The sequence below is a fragment of the Hibiscus syriacus genome, unplaced genomic scaffold (assembly GCF_006381635.1).
Source record: "Hibiscus syriacus cultivar Baekdansim isolate YM2019G1 unplaced genomic scaffold, ASM638163v2 tig00110206_pilon, whole genome shotgun sequence".
Taxonomy (NCBI): Eukaryota; Viridiplantae; Streptophyta; class Magnoliopsida; order Malvales; family Malvaceae; genus Hibiscus; species Hibiscus syriacus.
Genome location: NW_024062627.1, coordinates 1067418 through 1085682, shown reverse-complemented (window position 1 = coordinate 1085682; position 18265 = coordinate 1067418). Strand labels below are relative to the sequence as shown.

At 34.3% G+C, this 18265-nt stretch overlaps 1 protein-coding gene and 1 pseudogene across 1 annotated transcript; both read left to right on the top strand.

Moving 5' to 3' along the window:
• Positions 1 to 683: 683 nt before the first annotated feature.
• Positions 684 to 9790, top strand: LOC120219425 (probable sugar phosphate/phosphate translocator At3g14410). Its single transcript, XM_039216238.1, has 7 exons — positions 684 to 803; positions 2034 to 2141; positions 2241 to 2275; positions 3798 to 3910; positions 7824 to 8085; positions 8201 to 8469; positions 9276 to 9790. Exons 1-7 carry the CDS (start codon positions 699 to 701, stop codon positions 9398 to 9400), a joined length of 1017 nt encoding a protein of 338 aa, XP_039072169.1. The 5' UTR covers positions 684 to 698; the 3' UTR covers positions 9401 to 9790.
• Positions 9791 to 10694: 904 nt separating this feature from the next.
• LOC120219423 lies at positions 10695 to 17899 on the top strand (annotated as a pseudogene).
• The last annotated feature ends 366 nt before the right edge of the window (positions 17900 to 18265 follow it).

The following is an 18265-nucleotide window of genomic DNA, read 5'->3' as shown; positions in this document are numbered from 1 at the left end:
TTTTTTATTTCGTTTTGGTACCTCGCTATTAAAATCTTAACGAGACTGTTACAACATGACACTTTTATGGATAAATTACATCACTCATCACTCAACTATCTTTTCATTATTATTTTGGTCACTCAAGATAGTTAAGTGATGAGTGATGTAATTTACCCATAAAAATACCACGTGAAACAATTTCATTAAGTTTTTAACGGCTGAATACTAAAACGAAACAAAAAGAATATGGTAGGTATGATTTTAAAACAAATAAAAGTTCAGGTATTAAAATGAAACAAAATTGATAGTTTAGGTACTAAACATGTATTTTACCCTAAAAATAAACAAAAATAATGTATCTTTTATTTTCAATAATTTCATATCGTTATTTTATGGTGACACGTTAGCATCGTCGTTAATTTTTTAATCGTGATGATTAAAACAAAATTAAAACATAACTTTAGGTATAATGTTGAAAAAAATAATAGTTGAGTGACCATAACAGAACCAATGTGATAATTAAGTGAGTAAATATATAGTTTACCCCGAAAACAAAGAAAAAGAAATCTGAAAATGTCAAGTACCGAAGATTTAAAGAAAAGTGATGCTCAACTTGCATCAAATATCTTCTTTTATAATGTTATTATTATATATATATATGCACACACAAATACGCAAATGAGTCTAAACAAACAGTAAAGTGAAGACCCACAGCAATGGCAGATCCTGTGAAGAAGAAGATATTGAAAGAAGAAATCATTACCTACGCTTATCTCATTCTCTACATCGTTCTTTCCAGCGGTCAAATCTTCTTCAACAAAGTGGATTTTTCTTTTCTCCCTTTTTCTTTTGGATCTCTCGTTTTTTATTAGTTTCATGTGAATTTCAGACGGTTTTAAGTTTTAGACTTCACATTGGTGGAAATGCTTGTAGTTTCAATCAATTAGATTACATATAATTTTATGTTCAGCTTAATTATTCTAGAGGGAATTGTCTTTCCGTCGAAAGTAAGCTCGTAATCTGATGTTTTTTGGATAGTGATTTTTGTGTTAAAATTAGGTAATGCTTCGCTTGTAATTTGATAAAGACGTTGATGCTGAATTTGTCAAAGTTTTCTTAGAAAATTTGCTTTATAGAAAAGAGTTTTAGTTCTGTTCAATGATTCACCTGGATTCCTCTAATTGAAATGTATAATCTTCCAGTAGCTTATTATTATTAGTTTAGGGTCGACGATGCAATAATTTTGGCTTTTTTACAATTTTATGCCAAGCAGATATATTTCCTTTATAGTCTTAGAACCTCATGTGACAAAATGAAAAGGCTGTTATCGTTTGTTACATGTGCCTGAAAATGGGTGTCTATTCAGGTGAATGGGTTTAATAGTGGTCTATAACTGTGTAACTGTTAACTTATTATGCATATTCCTTCTGCCAAACTTTCAGTTTCAGAGTTCAGATCTATGTTGTTCATTTCAAATGTAATGCATTTTGTGTAAGTTTTAATATTTCGTGTATTGTTAGTTTGACCATATTGTTCATGAAATTTTAGTTGTTGCTTGTTATTTTTCTGCCATAAAATGGTTGTTTGAAATGGTAAAGAATGTGAAACGCTTTTAACTTTTTTGGTAATCTTCTTGTTTGCTTGAATTCTCCATACTACGTTAGCAATATGCTGATAAAGATTTAGAATCTCACGGGTAATGAATGCTGTTACCCTTTGTAACCTTTGTCTGAAAAATGGTCCATTCGGGTGATTGGGCTAAAATTGCTATTGATAGCTATGTTATTCCTTATGCATTCTTGATTGTGCAAACTTGAGAGTTCAGAATCGTGTTGGCAATGTCAAACCCAAATACAATGTTTTCTCTGTCAGTTCAAACATTGTATGTTTTATTAACTTGACCATGTTATCCATTAATTTTCAGTGTTGCTCGTCATTTTCCCTCTTTGGAATGATCGTTTGATATAGCAAAGAACAAGAAACTCTTGTGGTTCTGATTCATAAGGCTGATATTATCTTTTTATCTTCTCCCCTTTCTGTGAAAACTGCAGTGGGTTTTGTCATCAAAGGAAATTAATTTTCCATATCCCCTTGGGTTGACTCTGCTTCACATGGTCTTCTCCTCTGTTCTATGTTTCATACTCACTAAGGGCTTCAAGGTAATCCACAGCACTATATATTTATGTAAACTGCTATTCAGTGATGATTTTGAATTTCCTTTATGTGGAAACCTTGATTGCCCTTTTTTACCATGCCAGATTTTGAAAGTTGAAGATGGAATGACATTAGAAATGTAAGTAACAGACCACCTTATTTATGATGCTTGAATTGTAAGTTTTGTACTTTGTATGATTAGCTGCAGGTTTATATACTTGGTGGTTTCATTAGTGTCTTTAATGGTGATTGCAAATGAATAACCTTGGTGCTCTTTGATGAAAATTTAAAGGATACAGATGTGACTAAATAGGGAAAGGGAAAGAGAGTAAAACGTGGGGGAAGATCAATTATTAAAAAAGGGAAAAAGAAATATAGAAGGACAAAAAGTCAGAGAAAGAGAGAAATTAGACAGAATGGGAAGAAAATATTAAATAGCGTGGGAAAACAGGGTTAATATGGGAGAAAAATAATAGAAAGAAATGAGCTGGTTGCTTTTTCTTTTGGTACTCGGGCAAATCATAAACTGAAATGATATAGCATTATAGACGACTTTCTAAAAGTAATTGATAAATTGTAACTCTTTTTCCAGAGAATTTTCAATAACTTCGATAACCCAAAATACTTGAAACTGGAAATAAAAGCTGTAATTGCATGAATGATCATAATAAACTCCTAAACTATGTAGTCTCTTTACGTGCATCCCTTGCATCAAAGATTCGTAACAAGTTGTTGACCTAGCCATTTTCTTTTAGATTAGGGAATGTATGATTATTATGGTGCTCCAATACAAATTTGGAAAGGGATAGTTCTTTTTTTTGTTGGTGATTAGGAGAAGCCCATTAACCTGCCATACCTTCCTCATTCCTGAAATTTGTTCTTATTTTCTCACTCTACAATAATTGCATTGTGTAGCTGGTACTTAGTCCTTGGCTCTGTTGGGGTTAGTTCCTCTTTAAGCACCTTAATAGGACTCTTACTAGAAAAGAAAGTAGTTTTTAACCTAGTTTGGTTGTCCTCTATTGTTCTGGTATCATATACTCTAGAAAATAGACAAACATTTCCAGCAAGTTCTAAAATTTATAGAAAGATGAGATAAAGTAAATGATTGTTTTAATTTATTTCACGGTTTCTGATTAATCATGTTTCGTGTTCTGGTACTTGCCTGCCCCAATCTAAATATTTAGAACTCATGACAATTCTCTTTTCTCCATGGAAGATTATGAAAGGCAGTTTTTGGAGTTTGATGTTTCAGTTGATATTGGTAAATGGAGAACCAAAATATTAGTAGGGTATTCTAGTAAAGAATAAATTAGAAACTTAAAGTTAAAATACAAGCCAAGAATCCAATGCAACTACAATTGATTTGGAAAGTTAGCAAGATGGGAGCATATTGTGAAGTAGACAAAGCTAAAAACTTTCTGATGATAAATTGAAGTTCCCTTTCACTGCACAACTCATATCATCTCTTTGGTCATAACATATCTTTCTAAGCATTCTGATATATATATATATATATAACCATTATCATACATCTTGTCTTTAATTGAGATTATCTTAAGAACAGGAGTTCGTCTTTGTTATTCCTTCATCATTCTATGTATGTTATTATATTCTTTTATATAATGTACCCTTAATTTGATGAAGTTAAACATGCACAGATACACAACATCTGTGGTCCCAATTGGTGCCATGTTTGCAATGACTCTTTGGCTGGGAAACACTGCCTATCTGTATATATCTGTTGCATTTGCACAAATGCTGAAGGCAATTAGTAAGTTGTCAAAATTCATTGAGCAAATTACACTTGATACACGTATTCTTTTTGTTGAATTTATTTTGATCAAATGTGCCATATAAATTTACACTTAACCCTGTCTGCTGTTTGACTAATGGGGTTATGCAGTGAAAAGATGGTATGTATTATGATGTTTTCATCTGATACTTGGCTTGGGGAATTTCCATTGAAAATAGTTTTCCCTAGGATTTTTGCCCTCTCTTTAAATAAAGGGGGTAAGGTGGCTGATTTTGGAAGCTTTTTTTCTAGTGGATGGGAGTGGAATATCAAGACTAGAAGGAATCTTTGTGATTGGGAAGTGGAGCAGTTGGTTGAACTTTTGGATAACTTAAAGACATAAAACTTGTTGATTCTTTGGACGATTGTTTGTTATGGGATGGGTTAGGTGAGGTGTTTTCTGTAAAAGCTTGCAGAAGATCTTTTTATTCTTCTAATGAGGAATCATTCCCATGGAACAAATGTATTTGGATGGGGTTAGTCCCTCCAAAAGTGGAGACATTCCTTTGGCAAGTTGCACATAAGAAACTAGCGTGAGAGTGGAATTGAAGAAAAGGGGGGTCCCTTTAGGGGATGATATTTTATGTCCTCTATGTAATCAGTGGCAAGAAACTGTCCAGCATCTTTTTATTTCCTGCCAGGTTACGTGGGAATTGTGGAACATAATTATTGGCTTTTGGGGTATTAAATTAGCTTTACCTTCTGATCCACCTTCCCTTCTCAGTTCATGGTCTGATTTGAGGCCTTATTCGGCTATGTGGAGGTTTATTCCAGGGGCGGTCTTTTGGTCATTATGGAAGTTTAGAAATGAAATTATCTTTTACAGAGGAAAGATGCACAAATTCTCTCTTTTTTTCACAGTTCGGTTCAAGTTAGCGAAATGGTTCCTAGCGAAGTTTCCTAATCTCTCTATTCAAGTGGATTCTTTAATAGGTGATCCTTCATTGGCAGACAAACTTTCAGAGGTTACAGATTTGAATAGACCTGTGGTCTGCTGGGGTCCTCCTCCAACTGATTTTTTTAAGATGAATGTGGATGGGGCAGTTAGTAGTGTTGGGATGTTTGCTGGAATTGGGGGTATTCTTAGAGATTGGAATCGGACTGTGCTGTTTTCTTTTAAAGAAAATGTTGGTCCTAATCCAATCATCATAGCAGAGCTGAAAGCTATCAAAAAAGGAATAGAAACCTTTGTTTCCTCATAATGGGTATCGAAAGGAAGACTCATTGTGGAAAGTGATTCTAAATTAGCTGTGGAGTGGATTAAAAATCAAGTATCAGTTCCTACTTGTCCGCTGTTTGTGAGTACTATAATTGGTGCGGATATGTGTGCAAGTATACACAATCGAACAAATAATAAAGTGATGAGTGAGTATCGTTCTCCACAGGGATTGGGGGAAATCAAATAAGTTTGTCACGACATTTTACTCTGTCACCTAAGTAAAGTTAGAGATGGTATATATACAAATGATGATGCTGTGGCAAAATGAATGGATGATATGGAAATGAAACGATGGCAATGTGGTAGCAGATGAATATGTTGTGGCAAAATGGATTGTGTGTAGTGCGATCAAATAAAAATGTAAAGGCAAAATAAACTGTAAATACTGAATTTGCTTATAAGAACTTTAGACTCCTCACACGACAAGCTACTATGAGAATGAGTGATGGGAGTTACCTAGGAAAATCTAAGTCCACTTCTCAGAATGGTTTTACTTCTATGCTATCTCTAGTTAAGGGACTCGACAGATTGAAGATGCCTTGGTAAAACCGATTGGCGTTAGCTACTGCAGGGATCCTATTGGTCCAGATAACAGGATATGTCTCGGCAATACCTTTTTGCGGCAACATTAACATCTAACCTATCGCTCATGCACAACTCCTTTTAGTCGAATGAAATCCTAGCCTTATCTCTAAGGTGGATTAGGCCTAGTTACTATTTAGAACCCCTTGCTTATGTGGTTCCTCCCTAGTTTCTCTCGAATACTAAGGATATGCTACTTAGGCATTCTCTCGAACACTAAGTAATCACCTAAAGAATGGCTACTCTCATAGCTCCTACAACCTTAAGACATTAAAATTCATAAGCAAAACAGATTATAACATAGAAAAACAATCATTCATTAAAGCAAATCTTAAATATCCAAAATAAACTCCCCACCAAATAGGATTAGTTCATGGTGGGGTTCGAAATAAGCTAGCACAAAGCAAGTTAATCCGTTCCTTACAACCCAAATAATAAATAACGAAAGCAAAGAGCAAAGGGAAGGAGGAAAAGCCTTCGACGTGCACTGTCGGAGCTTCCCTCGGCCACCACGAACAGTCCCAGCGATCTAGCTCCTCTCAGACGCCTAGTTCGCCACTCCCTATAGCATGTCAACGGAAGAATGCCACTGCAAAAACGATTGACGGGAAAAAGAGAGAACTTTTTCTCCGCATTTTTAGGCTCTTGGCGGCTGTCTAAAAATCTCCCAATCTCTTTAAAAAGTCAGGCTTCTTCTTCTATTTATAGGGGAGAATGAACCTAGGGTTTTGTGTTAAAATTATCCTTGCACCCTAAAGTTTATTCCTTTTATGCGAGAGTTGGTGAAAAGATGGTAACTGGCCCCTCCTTTAATGTTGATTGCAGAAAGCACTTTTTATGCCATGACAGATGGCTCTTACTAAAAATATATTCTTTGACTTTTTCTGCCCAGAAATGCCGTCCGAGATGTCGCGGCAATCGCATTTTGCTCAGTAGTCTCCTTATGTCATGGCATTTCCCTTTTGCTTTTCCTTGCTCCCAAATCCTGCATATCATTAACCAAAACACCTTCCCCATAATACAACATTGATTACAAAATAAAATGCCGCGACAAACAAAATTTCACCACATGCAACTATATGCTCCTAAATGCATCTATATGATCCTAAATGGGCTTTTAGACAATCAATAACTTAAGTGAAAAGGTCCCAAATATGACATTTTTACGGAGTTATCACTACTTTTCTTACAAATTTTGTTAAGGAATTAGTGTCTATGGTTGCTGTGTATGAGATTATTGTGAGGTGGATTCCGAGGAGTTGTAACTGCGAGGCTGATTTGCTAGCGAAGGAGGGGATTGGGTGATAGTTTTCATTGTTTTATTCAGTTGAGGTGTTTATTAGTAAGGACTTAGAGGAGTGTGTTTAAGTTTTATGTAATTGGCAGGATTGTTTTAAGTCTTATGTAACTTTTTAGAAATCAATATATTCTGGCACTCTTTTCCTCCTTCCGCTAGTAGGTTCTTACCTTATGGTTAAGGACCTCTAAGAGGGAGGTTTTTAATGAGGCCACCTATTCCTATAAAAAAATGATGTTTTCATCTGATTAGTTTTTTGAAATAGAAGAGCATCCCTGGCTTCAGTTTCTTGGCCCTTTTCTTGATTTTGAAGTGAAGCAAAATCCTGTAGGAGATAATGTGTATGCCTATATGTGTACATATATCGGACTTATTGATAAGGTTTTTTTGTTTTGATAGTACTAATAAGGTTATTTTTGCTACTCTAGTCAAGTAGGGAATGGTGTGACTTGTTGATAAGTCAAAACAGTGAGAACTGCACTAGGTTAAGTGAAATTTTTATATCTTGTTAGATGAAGTTAATTCTGCCTTAACCACTAGGGATTAACTGTTATTGTCTCTATATTGAGTTTCAGGTGGGTAACTAATGCCTGTATAAATTGAGTTTGTCTCAATGTTGTAAAATATCTTTTGATTTTGTGAAAGATGTTAGACTCGTGATTAAAATCTAGGCATTCAAACACCATGAATTAGGGTCATGAATGTGCCAATAAATACATTACTATATATTACTATTATTTAGATGGCAGATATGAAGATTGTGATATCAGTACTTTTCTTGAATGAGCTTTCAGTGCCAGTGTCTGTTTTCATCCTTGGAGTAGCAGCAGGACTTGAGGTAATGAGCTGCAGAATGCTTTTAATAATGTCAGTGATAAGCTTTGGTGTTCTGGTGGCTTCTTATGGAGAAATAAATATTAGCTGGATTGGAGTTGTTTACCAAATGGGTGGTGTTGTTGGAGAATCTTTAAGACTTATATTCATGGAGATTCTGGTTAAGCGAAAGGGTCTCAAATTAAACCCTATATCTCTCATGTATTATGTTAGTCCTTGCAGGTACTTATTACATCATTCTTCTTATTTATCCTTTATTCTCTTGCCAACATTCCATTTCTTCCCCATATACAAATTTAATTCCAGTTGGGATTGAAGGTTCGTGTCTCTTTTGCAGTGCCCTTTGTCTGTTTATTCCTTGGCTCTTTCTGGAGAAACCAAAAATGGATGCTCATAGGATGTGGAACCTTCAGCCTGTTGTGCTAACGCTAAACTCTCTCTGCACCTTTGCACTCAACTTGTCAGTTTTCCTAGTGATCTCTCACACTAGTGCTCTAACCATTCGTGTTGCTGGAGTTGTCAAGGATTGGGTGGTTGTTTTAGTATCTGCCCTTCTCTTTGCAGATACAAAGTTGACATTCATAAATTTACTTGGTTATGGCATCGGTAAGTATCTTAAAGTTAATTCATTTTTAGATCTTCATCTCTTGTAACGAGCATTTATCTATTACATCATTTTGAGGACATAGTCAAAAGCCAACAATCCATTCATATTATGGAGGATAAAGATGTACATCAGTCTTTGAGGTTATTTTTAAAAGTACCTTAGCAGCAGGTGTTTTTAATTATTATCGGATTATAGAATTTTTTTTTGATAGGAAAGTAGGCCTCGTTAAAAACCCCTTCATGATTAATGGAGCACAAGGTGCTCCTTAATCAGCGGAAGGAGGAAAAGAGTGCCTTAGGATTCATTAATAACCGAAATATACATAATGTTTAAAAACAAACATAAACACTCCCTTTACAATAACCAACCCAAAGACTAAATTAGCTAATCCCAACAGTAAACTAGCCAATACCAGCCTTAGCTAAACTATCAGCCTCAACATTGGCTGACCTAGCAACCCCTTTTTCTCACATACCTAATCACTAACTTGCCTTATGTTAATGTGTGGTTGTTTCAATGAAGTACCATGAGACATTCATTTCATTATGAAAATGGCATGAAGTTTAGATGGTACCGAAGTTATGCCATTAAAGGCAGTTTCTTGGCTGGGTTTATCCTGATCCAGTCCTAGGCTTTATTATATTTTCATCTTGTAACTAGTTATCATGTGTCGGTATTGTCATAAATTTTGAATACTTTCTAGCTTTTGTTGTGGCATTCCGAAGAAACCATCTACTTCAGACATAAACTCTATCAGTCTTTTCTGTTTCTTTGATTAATTTGATATTTTTTAATTGTCGTGTAGCCATTGCTGGTGTGGCGGCATACAATAATCACAAGTTGAAAAGGGAAGCATCTCGCAATATCTCTGACAACTCCCAAGATTCCCAGACCATTCCGATGACTACATCCTCGAATCCAAACAGATAGTTATGTGCAACACTTATCTGCCAAGATGGTGTTGAAAGTATAAAATAATTACAAGAATCAGAGCTACTCGGAAACACCAGTTAATCTTATTGCCCCTATTTATATCGGAATGTTCATCACACACTGCAGGCAAAAAACACCATGTCCCGACTTTTCGATTACAGATTTGTCGTAGTTTTAACTTGTTTTTCAATTGAATCTGCAGCAGATTATTTGGGGTTCTTTGTGCCACCATCGAGCTGCAGCATCCGTTGTTATATTTGGAGAAAGCGCCCTACTGGGATGAGATAAAGTAGAAAAACTGTAAAGAAATACTTGGACTATTTTAAACTACAGTGTTACTATGATTTTTGCTTTTGCTCTGTCTTAAATGTGCATTGCTTTATCGGATCGAATTAGAAGTATCCATGCTCATCTTGACTCGGGTTTGGTTTTAAACAATAAAATTTCATTTGCCACTTAATTAGTCTTTAAAGCTCGTTTTACTGTTTAAAATAACATTAAATATGAAAATATCCTTTTTTATATGTGTTATTTATGATTATTATCTTAAATTTATATAAAAATATTTCCATCATTTGAATAGTAATTTGGATGGAGTTGAATTAGTGGTCTCAAATGTAAAAGGAAATGTTCTTTTTTAGAGGTTTCATATTTAAACAACAATGCTTATAGATACGTCATACGTGTCATTAATGATTAAAATTTTCTGAATAAATACTACTTTAAAATGATTTGGGTGAAATTGAAAATCTCAGATTACCAAAATTCTATCTTGGGAATTTTTTCTATAATAGTATTATGTATTTATATCAAATTTAGATTATTTTATTTATTATTTAAACAGTATTTTTTATTTTTATTTTTAATGTATTACTTTTACTTAAATAAAATAATGCAGTAATTTCTTTATTCTAATTAACATGTTATGCCAATCTCTACTACCTAACACTAATATCAAAATTTTTAAAGGTAAATAACAATAATCGAAAGAAACTATCTCATTATATGAAATAAACCAATATATTAAAAATAAAAAAGCTTGTATTTCTAGCTTTAAATTTTATTAAATATAGTTACTTTACCTTTAAATATCTTTTTCCCCATCACAACTTATTCTATTATCGACCAGACCGTAAGATATAAGTAAGCCCAAAATACTAAAAGCCCGATAGAAATAAAACTATGGACCCTTAACATAAAAGAAAAACCCAAAATCGAAGATGAAGAGAAGGGAAAACTGAAAATAAATAAATAAAATATTTTTTGAAGCAACGAGCCCTCGCGATTTGTCTTATTTCCTTTGAGAAGGGGGAATTTTGATTTTGAGAGCAAATTTTCCCGGAAAAATTGAAGGATATGCGATTCTGGCGGTGTGGGTGGCCGTCCGATGAGAGATCGGCGAAGGAGGATCATCGCCGTTGATGGGATTTGTCGAGTTACAAATGACTTGGCAGCCGAGTCTACTCAGTGAAAAACGGAAGAAGGGACCCCCTTTAGGCTTAAGAAACCTCGGCAACTCGTGTTACCTCAACAGCGTTCTTCAGTGTCTCACCTACACTCCACCGCTCGCCAATTTCTGCCTCCGCTCCCAACACTCCTCCTCCTGCGACGCCTCCGCCTCCAAAAAACCCCGTGACTGCCCCTTTTGTATCCTTGAAGCGTGGATTGCACGCTCCTTAACCCTCGATCTCACTCTCGACTCGCCTTCCAAGATCCAAAGCTGCATTAAAATCTTCGCTGAACACTTCCGGTTCGGCAGACAAGAGGATGCCCATGAGTTCTTGAGGTACGTCATCGATGCTTGTCATAATACCTGTCTTCGTTTAAAGAAATTGCGGCGAAAAGGAAGTGAAGGCGTGGGAGGCGGGGGCGAAGCAGTGAATGGCAATACTGTAGTTAAAGAGATCTTCGGGGGTGCTCTGCAAAGTCAGGTTAAGTGCTTGGGGTGTGGTGGGGAGTCAAATAAAGTTGATGAGATTATGGATATTAGTCTTGATATTTTGAACAGTGGTTCACTTAAGGAAGCTATGCACAAGTTTTTTAAGCCTGAGGTTTTGGATGGAAATAATAAGTACAAGTGTGACAAGTAAGTTCATGTTTCAATTTCATTGAATTATCAGTATTATGTTTGCTTAGGTATGGTTTCATTGTTAGTTTTGCAACTTGGGTATTTTGCTTTCAAGTTAGAATAACAATAAACAATTCTTTTGAAGAATATTGCATTTCATGTTGTTTACTTTTTACCCTTTAAGAATCAATTTAAGCAGAATACAAACAGAAAAAGTAGTGCCAAAAGTAACAATAAAATGGTGCCTTGTTTTTTGGTGTATTGTTGTTTGCTTTTGTTACATGCATAAACTTTGGTGAAATAGGATATGAAGGAAAAGAACTTAAAAAATAGTAATATAGTGTTTAGAGAGAACAAAATTTTACCGCCGTTTGTAGTGTTTCTCGTGAACATAATCAAGGCTTTGGATGGAAAATATGAGTACAAGCGTGAGAAGTAAGTTCATAGTTCAATTAATTGCATTACATAGATATTATTTTGTTTGGCTATGATTTCATTGTTAATTTTGCGACTTGCTTTTTGGCTTTCCAGTTAGAATAACAAGCAATATTTTTTCTGAAGAGTACAACTTTTTGCCCGTTAATAACCATTCAAGAATCAGAAAACAAATTGGAAAAAAATAAATAAGTGTCAGAAGTAACGATGAAATGGGGTCTTGTTTATGTATTGTTGTTTGCTTTTGTTTCATGCTTTTACTTTGGAAGAATAGGATAGGGATGAGAAGAACTTAAAAACTAGGAATATAGTTCCTATAAAAAAAAACTAGGAATATAGTGTTTCTAGATAACAAAATTTTACTGTCGTATGTGGTGTTTCTAGAGATTTTGTTACTTTTTATCCATAGTTTTGACTTTATTTCGGCTCTTTAGGAGGAAAAAACAAATAGAAAAATGCAAGAGAAAGAAACAAACTGAAGTGATCCTAATTAAACACTTTGCTTTTAATCTTATTTATTTATTTTGTTTTGAGGGAGAAACTAATGGTTGTTTAGTTGTAAGAAATTGGTGGCAGCAAGGAAGCAACTGTCTATATGTCAAGCACCAAATATCCTTGTTATTCAACTGAAGGTAAGTTACAGAATTTCATTGAAGTTTTCATTCTGATTTTACAGTTGCTTATGTTAGTCTTTATTATTATCATTATTTTTGGAGTAAGCGAATGATTGTTAGATTGTTGTGGCAGAGATTTGAGGGAATACTTGGTGCGAAGATTGATAGGCTAATTACATTTGATGAAGTTTTGATTCTTTCAACCTTCATGTCCAAAGCAAGTCAGGTTTGTTAAGTTGTTAATCTTTGCATGTAAGTTTGTTCAGTCGGAAAAAGTTACAGTTGCAGGCTTGCAGCATTCTACGGCTTCTAGAATCCAAGTTTGATTTTGTGGATGATAATGATATAGTACGAGTTACAAGTCAAATATTTTTTTTTTAAAAAGTAAAAGTCAAATAATAATATTTCTAGATGAGATGTTATAAATGAATTCCTTGCGAATAATTTATTTCGTGGGACAGGTTAATTGCTTGCTGCAGTCAGAGTTCTGTAGATTTCATATTAGCATTACATTTTATGAGCTTTCCTTTTGCTTGTGTAGAGTAGCTATGAACCTGCCTTGTGTTTATTTTACTAAAGGATTGGGGGAAATTATAGTATCTCAATGTGTTTGCTAGCAATGCTTACCTTTTGGAATTTCTAGGATAATAATGTCTTGAATATCTCAACTATCTGTCATATATAACAGGGTATGATTTTTGTGTTAGTACTCTCTGTGGGTCTATGAAATAAATATTACGTTTACTTCAATCACGTCATTGGTTTGCTAGCAATGTTGAATAAGTCTGGTACCATTACCTTAGAGGAAGGAGGGTGAACCAGGGTTTCAAATCGCGGTCGCGTTTTCGGTTATTTCGGATTTACCGTGATTGCGGCCATCGCGGGTAACTCGGATGGCGGCGAAACCGTTATATCGCGGCCGAAATCGCGGTCGCAGACCGTTTTTTAAAACCCTGGAGTGAACGTTAGTGATTGACAAAGATTACATGATTTGGTTGTTGAAGTTTATGCATGGTTCTACCAATTGAATTTAATGCATTCAAAAACATTTTCTTTGTTATCCTGCACAAAGTAATCTATTCTACTGGTTGTATTCCTTATATCCTATATTTTTTTTCGGTTATTTCGGATTTACCGTGATTGCGGCCATCGCGGGTAACTCGGATGGCGGCGAAAAACGTTATATCGCGGCCGAAATCGCGGTCGCAGACCGTTTTTTAAAACCCTGGAGTGAACGTTAGTGATTGACAAAGATTACATGATTTTGGTTGTTGAAGTTTATGCATGGTTCTACCAATTGAATTTAATGCATTCAAAAACATTTTCTTTGTTATCCTGCACAAAGTAATCTATTCTACTGGTTGTATTCCTTATATCCTATATTACTTTTTTCTTATTTTCTTTTGTGATTTTGTTAGTATTTTCAATACAGGATCCACATCCAGTGTATAACCTATTTGGTACAATTGTGCACTCGGGATACTCACCAGAATCTGGGCATTATTATGCATATATTAAGGTGCTTATGTTTTCCCGTGTCTTCAATGCCACCGATGTTGAGTAGTTACTGACTTAGTTCTCTATTTGTAAAGGATGCAATGGGCAGGTGGTATTGCTGCAATGATTCTTTGTCTCACTTTCAACCTTACAGGAGGTCTTGTCTGAGAATTATATATTCTTCTCTCGTGCTAACCAAAGGACAGGGTCTCACGGTACCACTGTTTCTTCAAATGGAGTTAAACCACATGATTCTAATGGAAGTGAGGCATCCAAAATCCTGAAAGCAGTTCAATTGAAACCAGTCCAAACAAAACCTTGTGTTGAGCAATCTTCACGGAAGGTTGGAAAACTGTCTTCTAGCCCACGTGTGAAATTCAATATTTCTGAAAAGCCTGGTCCCAGAAAGCTTCCTCTAACGAGTAATGGAAAAGTTGATTTCCATAAGACTCAGGCCATTGCTGTGAATGGAGTTTCAATGGATTCAACTCGTATGGAGAAGAATGAGAAAGACACTTTGTCATCAATGAACAGGAATGGTACTGACAAAATTGGAAAAGTTGATGTTGTTGCTGGTGGAAATAACCAACAATTTGCATGGTCCAATGGAAATAAACCTGATTCTTTTGTAGTTAATGGTACCAGGAGCATGGCGGTCGGAGGGCAGATTGATACTACGCTTTCTGATGCCTCTGATAACTCATGGCGAAAGAAAAGTTCAGAAAATTCTTGTGCTATTTCAGTACCAAAGAGAAAATCAGAAGATTCTTATGATATTTTAGGGACAAAGCGAAAATCCGAAGATTATTCTGATGTCTCAGGGGCAAAGAGAAAATATGAAAATTCCTGTAATTTCTCGGGGACAAAGAGAATATCTGAAGGTTCCTGTAATTTATCAGGGCCAAAAAGAAAATCAGATGAGTCTTCTGATAACTCAGTTCCAATGACAAAGCCGAAAGACTCCTCTTTTAACGTAGGGGGAAACAGAAAATTGAAAGACTCGTGTGATCACTCAGGGCTAAAGAAAACAGAAGACACTGGTGATTTCTCGATGCTAAAGGGAAAATCTTGTGTTTTGCTTTCCCAGGATGCTCAATCTCGAGCAGAAGTTGAAAAGATGAAAGAAATGTAAGCTACCTTTTTATCTCAATTGCTTTAGGGATGCCTTTTATCTAGATGTTGCATGCTCTATGTGACTTAAGAGGTTCTCTTTCTTTTAATATATTGTTTTTTGTGGTTTTTCATGCCTGACGTGTCTTTGAATTGTGAGTTCAATTAGTTCAAACTAGGGTGTTTTGCTTTACCACATGTGGCTGTAGTTATCCAGCTCTAACTTGTCAAAGTTATGTAGGACTTCTTTACTATTCACCTATTACTTGGGTTGTATTCAACTTCATCTGAAGTTGTGTTTTTATTCATCTTATTATTATTATTATTTTTACATGTTTGATTCTGGTAAAAATTTACTAGGTTGAAAAACAAAGCTTCTTCAATTTTGCGATCTTGTGGCTGGTATGTTGATGTTTACAATTTCATGTACTCAAAGAAGCAGTCATATGCACAGGAGACTGGAAGCACCCAGAGTGACAATGATTTAGAGTAAGCCTTTCTTATACTGTTAAGTAACGTTCTTATATGTGCAAATTTAATTCTATGTGTACTTCAAGTATGCTTGATTTTCTTTAGGAATTTATGTTCTTTGTTGTGGCTAGTTTTTGATGCATTTGAGTTGCTGTAGATTTCCCATCTAAATTAGTTACAAAGAAAGGATGGAGTTTCTTTTTTTGAATAACCCATGCTGATTGGATTTGGCGCAAATAGCTTTTGAGTAAAGAAATTGATTTCTAACACTTTTTAACAAATCACAATATTTCTGTTTTCATCACAACACCTTTCTGAATCTTTTTTAGAAACAATTACTCATTGAATATATGTAGGTGTGCTACCCAGTTTTGTGAAATTGGTAGTCAAGGTAGAGAAGTCAAAATATGTCATGAACCAATTTTAGGTACTCTTCCCCAAGTTAAGTTGCTTCGACCTTTTCTTTTTCCTTATCCCTGTCTGATACTCATATCCTATTTTCCAAGGAAATAGACACTCACTCAAAACCCTATTTTGAGTTAACATAGCTTCCTAGTGCATTTCATTTATTTCATTAAAACATTAAAAATGGCTTTCATTTTCTTTCCTTTGCTAGATGCACTGTCCAAGTCTCATATTTCCATGCTGATTGGATTTGGCGCAAATAGCTTTTTAGTAAAGAAATTGATTTCTAACACTTTTTAACAAATCACAATATTTCTGTTTTCATCACAACACCTATCTGAATCTTTTTTAGAAACAATTACTCATTGATTATATGTAGGTGTGCTACCCAGTTTTGTGAAATTGGTAGTCAAGGTAGAGAAGTCAAAATATGTTATGAACCAATTTTAGGCACTCTTCCCCAAGTTAAGTTGCTTCGACCTTTTCTTTTTCCTTATCCCTGTCTGATACTCATATCCTATTTTCCAAGGAAATAGACACTCACTCAAAACCCTATTTTGAGTTAACATAGCTTCTTAGTGCATTTCATTTATTTCATTAAAACATTAAAAATGGCTTTCATTTTCTTTCCTTTGCTAGATGCACTGTCCAAGTCTCATATTTTCATATTCATATTTGTTTTTTCCACCATTATGTTCATATTGAACACTCATGTTTAACGGGTAATTTACATAATAAAACATGGAACTTAACTTCAATTTTCATTTAGATCACAAAACTTTAATTCAATCAAATTAGATCATTCAACTTCTATTATTAGTAAAGTAAGTCATTTATACTAATACGTTAAATAGTTCTAACAAAAAAAATTTAAATTGACACTTTAACCTAACACGTATTTCACATATCATCGTCAAGTAATGTTTAACTGATAATTTAAATAATATTTGTTAGAATTTTCTCAAACATTTTATTCAAATAAATCAAAAGGAAAAAGAACTGATTTTTTGTTTATAAATTCTAACAAAAATTAATTAAGTTGACAATTAAACAATATTTGATGATGATATGTGAAAAACACGTTCATTGAAAATGTGAATTTAAGTTATTTTCATTAGAATTGTTTAACGGTGTTAGTACAAGTGATTTAATAAATTAATAATAAATGTGCTATAATTTTATTGAATTGAAGGTTTGTGATCTAAATGAAAGTTGAAGTTAAGTTCCATGATCTAGAATGTAAATTACACCGTGTTTAACACATATCTGAATGTTTTTATGGAAATATGACTTTTTAAAGACCTACATAATTGAAAAAGGGCTTACTTGAATCCCAAATATGAGTAACTTGGCTTTATCGTCATGCTTTTGTTTCATAAAAAGAACTTTGGTTCATTCCTTCACTGCTTTTATGCAGGAAGAAGCTGATTGCAGATGCAAAGCCAACCTTTATTCCACAAATACCGGAGTCACTGAAGGAGGAATTAATTAAACATCTCCAATCTTTCAGCCGAACAAACCGAGAATCTCCGGATCCTTGACTGGTAATGTGACAATTAACTTTTAAATATGCAGTATTCTTTTATTCCGAATTCTGGTAATTATTGATGCCAGGAACTTGGCTAACAACTTCCATTCTTGCCAATGCTTTCTGCAGTCATGGTGTATAAACTGTATTTTAGATCGGTATTGTAGCGAAAGAACATTATCCGGCATACATTAGTTCTCTCTTTGAGCAACTTCCAGCGATGTGGTCAGAGATTTGCATGTCGTTTTCCCGATGCCCGAGTTCAAATATTGCCGAAAGACTCAACAACTCGAATTTGGTTTTTTTTTTTTTTTTCTGGCAAAGAAGTAAGGAATCTTTAATTCATTTTGTAAGATATGCATTTTTGGGGAATACAAATTATTGGATGGATGCATAAATGACAATTTCCAATGAAAAATTGCGGTTGTCTATAATGAAAAATTATTGGATGGAATACAAATTATTGGAGTGCCTACGTGATAACGTTCTTTCAAAAAAAATCTCTTGAAAAAACATCTTTGTTTGTGTGACAAGTCAGTTGGGTTATTTCTTCCTCTATTATTGATAAATGAAAAAATAAAATTTTATCTAAACAAAATGAAATAATGAAAAAAAAGATTATATTTATTAAAAGAAATAATGACAATTAGTATAATCTTCGGAATACTATATTATTATATGCATGTAAATAAAATATTTTGTGCATATAAATAAATATAACTAACTAGGATTTA

Coding starts and splice junctions, on each gene's coding strand:
- LOC120219425 (XM_039216238.1), top strand. CDS start 699: ATGGCAGATCCTGTGAAGAAGAAGATATTGAAAGAAGAAATCATTACC. Junction 3,911..7,823: donor ACAAATGCTGAAGGCAATTA/GTAAGTTGTCAA, acceptor ATGAGCTTTCAG/TGCCAGTGTCTGTTTTCATC. Junction 8,086..8,200: donor TATTATGTTAGTCCTTGCAG/GTACTTATTACA, acceptor TCTCTTTTGCAG/TGCCCTTTGTCTGTTTATTC.